This window comes from Cnephaeus nilssonii, assembly GCF_951640355.1.
Source record: "Cnephaeus nilssonii genome assembly, chromosome: 11".
Taxonomy (NCBI): Eukaryota; Metazoa; Chordata; class Mammalia; order Chiroptera; family Vespertilionidae; genus Cnephaeus; species Cnephaeus nilssonii.
The window spans coordinates 81,881,333-81,887,332 of NC_137082.1; the positions used below are offsets into that span (position 1 = coordinate 81,881,333).

Sequence of the window (6,000 nt, forward strand, 5' to 3'; positions counted from 1 at the left end):
TTATCTGTGAAATGGGATGAAGACACCTGCCTGGCCCACCTCACAGGACTGGTGTGAGGAACATAAGAGACCCAAGGGGTGGCCTGGCTGCTGATCCAGTCAACTTCCTGCAGGGGGCTGGCTTCTCCTCACTGCAGGGCGCTGAGTCTGCAAAAGGATCAGGTTCCCTTTGGGGGCATTGCAAGCTGCATGGAATGAAGGTGAAGATGTTTCATTAAACTAACAACAACAACAATAATAATGCAGCAAAAGACTGAAAATCTTCTTATTCCCAGGCAGCTTCTTCATGTTGCTGCCCCCAATTCCAGCCTGCCAGTCCTTGTCTCTGCCTTTAACCACTCAGCACCTCAGTCTCCTTATCTGTAAAATGAGGGCCGTGGGGCAGTAATCTCAGCAGTCTTTCAGCCCTGAGGTCCTCTGGTTCCTGTTATAAAGCACTATTTACTGAGAATAAAAGCTAACATTTACTGAGCACTTACTGCATACCAGGCACTGTTCTAAGCAATTTAAATGAATTATTTAAGCCTCTCGATAACTTCACATGAAGAGGTAATATCCCTATGTTACAGATGAGCAAACTGAGGCTTAGAAAGGTTAAGTAGCAGGCCAGGGGCATGCAGTGAATAAGACGAGGAGCTATGCTGGACACCTGGCCCTCTGACTCACACCTGGGTCGGGGGGAGGTGAGTGAGGCAGCACCAAACAAGTACAGGGGCAGATCCTCTATGTATTGAAAAATTTGACATTTTGTTCATTACACATATTTTATATTAATTTTGATTTTTTAAAAAAATGTTGCAATAAAATATTACTTGTCTCAATCACAGTGCCCCCTTAAATGTTGTGCCCTCACTTGCCCCACCTGGGTCAGACAATGTGGAGTCAAGGGGGAGGGAATTGACTCTGCCCCCACCTCCCCAACTGCCTGGGTTTGAAATGGTGGTTCTGCCGCTTGGTTGCATAAGTTGGGCCACTTACTAAATGTGCCCATGTCTCATTTACCCTATCAGTAAAATGGGGATAGTAATTGCACCCACATTGCAAATCCAATGAGATCATTAAACTCGTTAGCTATCTGAAGGTCCTAGAACAGTACCTGCTGGCATGAAATAAATGACCCATCAGGCCAGGTGTTACCTCACTGATTTTGTTATTCTTTCTGGGGCTGGTCCAGCATAAGCTTGGTTCTTGAGGGGGTGAGGGAGACCAGGAGTAGGAAAAATGGCACTTCTGCCCAGTGTCTCAGGGTATGCAGATTGGCAGTTATGGGAGGAGGAGTCGGACGGACGCTGGGATCATGAAGCCTTGAATCCTATCTGAGGCATTTTCTCCCCAACAGGTTGTCCATGAAATCCGAAACTACCCTTACCCTCAGCTTCACTTCCTTGCTCTCCAGGGACTGAACCCCAGCAGACACATCTCTGCTGTGCGGGAGAGCTATGAGGTACGCCTGCCCCTCTGTCTGGGAATCCTCTGGCCAGCTTGGCTCCAGTGGGGTTGGTGGAGGAGCTATTGTCATTTATCATGTCCTCTCTCCTTTTCCCTTGCTGGTGGGTAGGGCATGAGTGGGGCAGGAGGAGCCTTGGGGTTGAGAGGAAGAGAAAGAAACTGAGAGCAAGTAGAGATATTTCGTTCTTTCAGACAAGTTCTTCTGAATGCTTCCTGCTAACATCTGTCAGTGCCTCTCCTTCTCATCACATGTGTACATGTGCCTTTGCACACGAGCGCACACGTCCACATTTTTCTCTTTGCAGGAGCTGCTGCAGCTTGAGGACAGGTTGGGAAATGTGACTCGAGGAGCTGTACAGAACACCATTGAGAGGTTCACCTTCCCCCACAAGTACAAGAAGGTGAGTCAGCCAGCAGGCCAGCATGTATAGTAAGGGTGAGGGTGGGAGGATGTAGGTTGTCTAGTTAACTTCGGCCTGGTTGTCCACAGAGGGGCACAGTCCAAAATCTAGAAGCCTTTGCTCTAATTAGATGCTCTGAAGCGGCAATACCTTCCCAGGTTTTCTCTTTGCCTCTGTCAGGTGTAACCAGGAGGGGAGATGGTGGCCTCTCATTAGTAAGGGAGGAGGCCGGGTATGTGTGTGCATGTGGACTTGTGAGTTAGTATATTAGGAAGGTGTACAGGGAAATGAATGTTAGTATCTAGTGGGATGAGCAAGGGGAGTGCCTTCACAGAAGGCTAAGACTTGCCTTAGAAAAGAATTTCAACTCCAGTCTCACATGTAGACAAATGGGCAACTAAGGCTTCAGAGCAGCATTTCCAATTCTCATTGAGCATCAAGATCATCTGGGGAACTTTTAAAGCCACATATTCACAGGCTCTACCCTAAGCCTCTAGAGGTAGATTCTCTAGAATTGTTGCCAGGAATCTGAGGTAGGATTAGAAGCCAGGAATCTAAGTTTAAAAATTTTTAAATTTAATTTAAAAATTTAAAAGCAACTAAGATGTCCCTCAATAAGTGAATGGACAAACAGACTGTGGTTCATTCATACAATGGAATATTATTTAATGATAACAAGAAATGAACTATCCTATATAGTAAAGTGGTAATATGCAAATTGACCCTCACGCCTTCACAAGATGGCTGCCTACTACCAGGCAGGCAGGGGGGTTAGTGAGGGGCGACCAAACGACTGAACAAGCAGGCTGCGTGGGGCGACCAGGCCAGCGGGGGGCGGGGGGGGGGGCGTGAGGGGTGACCAGGCCAGCAGGGGGGGGCAATTAGGGGCAACCAGGCCAGCAGAGGGGGGCAGTTGGGGGCAACCAGAATGACAGGGGGGGTGGTAAGGGACGACCAAATGACTGAACAGCAGGCTGCATGGGGAGACCAGGCTGGCAGGGGGGCTATGAGGGGTGACCAGGCCAGTGAGGGGGGCCAGTTGGGAGTGACCAGGCCAGCAGGGGGGTTAGTGAGGGACGACCAAATGACTGAACAGCGGGCTGCATGGGGCGGCCTGGCTGGGCAGGGGGGTCGTGAGGGGTGACTGAGGGGCAGTTGGGGGTGACCAGGCCAGCAGGGTGGGCAGTTAGGGGCAATCAGGCCAGCACTCAGAGGCAGTGAGGGGTGATCAGGCTGGTGGGGGAGGGGGGCAGTTAGAGGCGACCAGGCAGGCAGGCAGGTGAGCAATTAGGAGCCAGCATTCCAGGATTGTGAGAGGGATGAACCGATCTCTGTGGGATCGGGCCTAAACCAGCAGTCAAACATCCCCCAAAGAGTTCTGGATTGGAGAGGGTGCAGGCTGAGCTGAGGGGGGACCCCCCCCATCCCATGCATGAATTTTGTGCACCAGGCCTCTAGTTAAGCTATAAAAAGACATGAAGGACTGGAAATGCATATTACAAAGTGGAAGAAGCCAGCATAAAAAGGCTGCATAGTGTATGATTCCAACTACATACCATTCCAGAAAAGGCTAAAACTAAAGACAATAAAAGATCAGTTATTGCCAGGGGCCTCAGGAGAGGGAGGAAAGAATTAATAGGTGATCCACAGGGGATTTTTAAGGCAGTGACACAATTTTGTATGTAATGGTGGACACATGATAATATGCATTTGTCAAAACGCAAAGGGCTGTTTAACACAAAGAGTAAACCCTAATGTAAACCAGAAGACTTCAGTTAATAGTAGTATATCATTATTGGTTCATCAGTTGCAACAAATGCATCACACTAAGGTGAGATGCGAATAATAGGGCAAACTGTGTATGCTGAGAGGCAGAGGGAAGTGGGAACACACTATATTTTCTGTTCAATTTTTATGTAAACTAAAACTGCTCTAAACATATAGTCTGATATGAAGACAAATAAATAAAAATTTAAAAATCTAAGAATTAAAAGCTTGACAAGCACTGAGAATCTCAGAGCAGGAACATACTCATGTGGTCAAGCCAGAGCTCATCTTTAGCTCCTCACAATAGACATTTGTAAGTAGAAGGAATAAAGGAAGGAAGGAATGGAGAGAAGAAGGAAGGAAGGAAGGAAGGAAAGAAGGGAGGGAGAGAGGGAGGGAGGGAAGGAGGGAGGGAGGGAGGAAAGGAGGGAGGGAGGGAGGGAGGGAGGAAGGAAGGAAGGAAGGAAGGAAGGAAGGAAGGAAGGAAGGAAGGAAGGAAGGAAAGAGAAGGAGGGAGAAAGGAAAGAAGGAAAGAAAATTAGATGAATGAATGCATGGATGGATGGATGGATGAAGCATGCTAGATCTGAAAGTGGAGGCGAAGGCTGGAGACAGGGATCTAGGTTGGAAAGGGTGTAAGGAGGAGTAAACAGGATAAGGGGAACAGAAAAGGTGAAGCTGTTTATGCACAGCCACCATTTTGCAAAGGATTGATTCATTGGTATCCAATCCCTTTCCAAACTCTATGCTCCTAGGGCAGTGTAAAGTTTATGCCTGGGACATGGATTGCCGGGAACAACAATAATAAAGTTCATTTGGCTTTAACCCTCTGTATTCTGCAGCAAGGAGGAGGGTTGGAGATTAGGCAGGGAGAAGGGCCTGGGAAGAGCCTAGAAGTCTGGGTGTAACTTAGGAGCTTAAAAAGAGACTGCCTCCCTGGAGGACAGAGGTGGGGGAAGAGGCTGCAAGGGTCAAAACCACCAGGTGAGTCTGCTCTAGGTAACATGCTCCTCCTTTGTTTCTCGTAGAGAAGACCCCAGAATGGCAAAGGCAAGAAGGAAGAGGGGGAGGAGTCAGACACTGATGAGAAATGCACAATTTGTCTGTCTATGCTGGAGGATGGAGAAGATGTGAGGTAGGAGGCCAGCCTCTTGGATTCCGTCTCCTTTCCCTCGTGGGTGTTGGTGATCAGTCATGTGCTGTGTGTCGGGTAGGGTTTGCTTGTGTATGTGTGTGTGTGTGTGTTTATGTGTGTGCCAAGTGTGCCATAGTGTGCTTCATGGTTGTTCTAGGATGATGGGGTGGGGAACATTCTAGATGTGTGCTGCCTATGGGTATGGACTTATAGATGCTAAGTTTCAGAGAACAGCCTGCTATTCGGCCTGGATGGTCTAAGACAAAGTCATGGCTTTGTTTCAGGCTGCACTGAGAGGCTGCATGCAGAAGGGGAATTTGGGGGTTCTCCTTCCTGTAGTGATTTCTCATCCCAGCCACAGCCTCACTCGGTGGCAGAGCTCCCATGACCCTCTTTGGCCTTTCCCCCAGTAGTCCTGGGTGTGAGTCTCCTGGTCCCTTGAGTAGCCGTTATCCCTCAACTCCTGGCACAGCCCTGGGGTTCTTCCCCTCAGGCATTCCTCTGACTCTCCCCCTCTCTTCCAGACGCCTACCCTGTATGCATCTTTTTCACCAACTCTGTGTGGACCAGTGGCTCGCCATGAGCAAGAAATGCCCCATCTGCCGGGTGGACATTGAGACACAACTGGGAGCTGACAGCTGAGGAAGGAATTAGCCAGTGGATGCCCCATTTTCCTTCACCAGGTCCCCCCACGGCCATAGCCCTTGCAGCCAAACTTTGCCTTCTGAGCCATTTGACGTAGAGGAAAAGCCTGCAAGCACATTTTGTGGAAAGAGGAGTTGGTGGTATCAGTGTCCGAGGGAAAGGAAGGGTCGGGGAGGACCCACCCATCCAGAATGGTGACTGTCCCCATCTGCCTCGCTGCGCGGGAGGGAGGGAGCTGGCCGTGCCCAGAGCAGGGGTGGGAAGGGGGGGCCCATGCTGCTGAGAATCTAGACGTGATCCTGAAGGTCCTAGCTGATAGACCGGCCCCTCAATCCTGCCCTTTGAAGGATTGTATATATACCTCTCGACCACGTAGAAACCATGTAGGGGTCTCTAGCTATTTCTGTGGATGGCAACCAGAGCATGTTAGCTTAAGAAAAATGTTGTGTGTGGTGCTCTAGTCATCTTGTGGTGGACATGTCGCTATTACCGAATTCGCACCAAATATTTCTCATTGAGTTTCTTGTTTTGGTGCCTGACCGAACCAACCAACGACAGCCCAAATCTTCCCATCTTTAAGAGAGAAATGGGAAAAGGAATCAG

General features: G+C 49.2%; 1 protein-coding gene across 1 annotated transcript in view; it reads left to right on the forward strand.

The window, feature by feature from the left end:
* Positions 1 to 5,481, forward strand: part of ARK2C (arkadia (RNF111) C-terminal like ring finger ubiquitin ligase 2C) — an 80,259-nt gene extending 74,778 nt beyond the window's left edge. The window contains exons 5-8 of the mRNA XM_079785327.1: positions 1,340 to 1,444; positions 1,755 to 1,850; positions 4,646 to 4,752; positions 5,277 to 5,481. Coding sequence (XP_079641453.1) covers positions 1,340 to 1,444; positions 1,755 to 1,850; positions 4,646 to 4,752; positions 5,277 to 5,394 — 426 coding nt within the window. The 3' untranslated portion in view covers positions 5,395 to 5,481. The remainder of the gene's footprint in view (positions 1 to 1,339; positions 1,445 to 1,754; positions 1,851 to 4,645; positions 4,753 to 5,276) is intronic.
* The last annotated feature ends 519 nt before the right edge of the window (positions 5,482 to 6,000 follow it).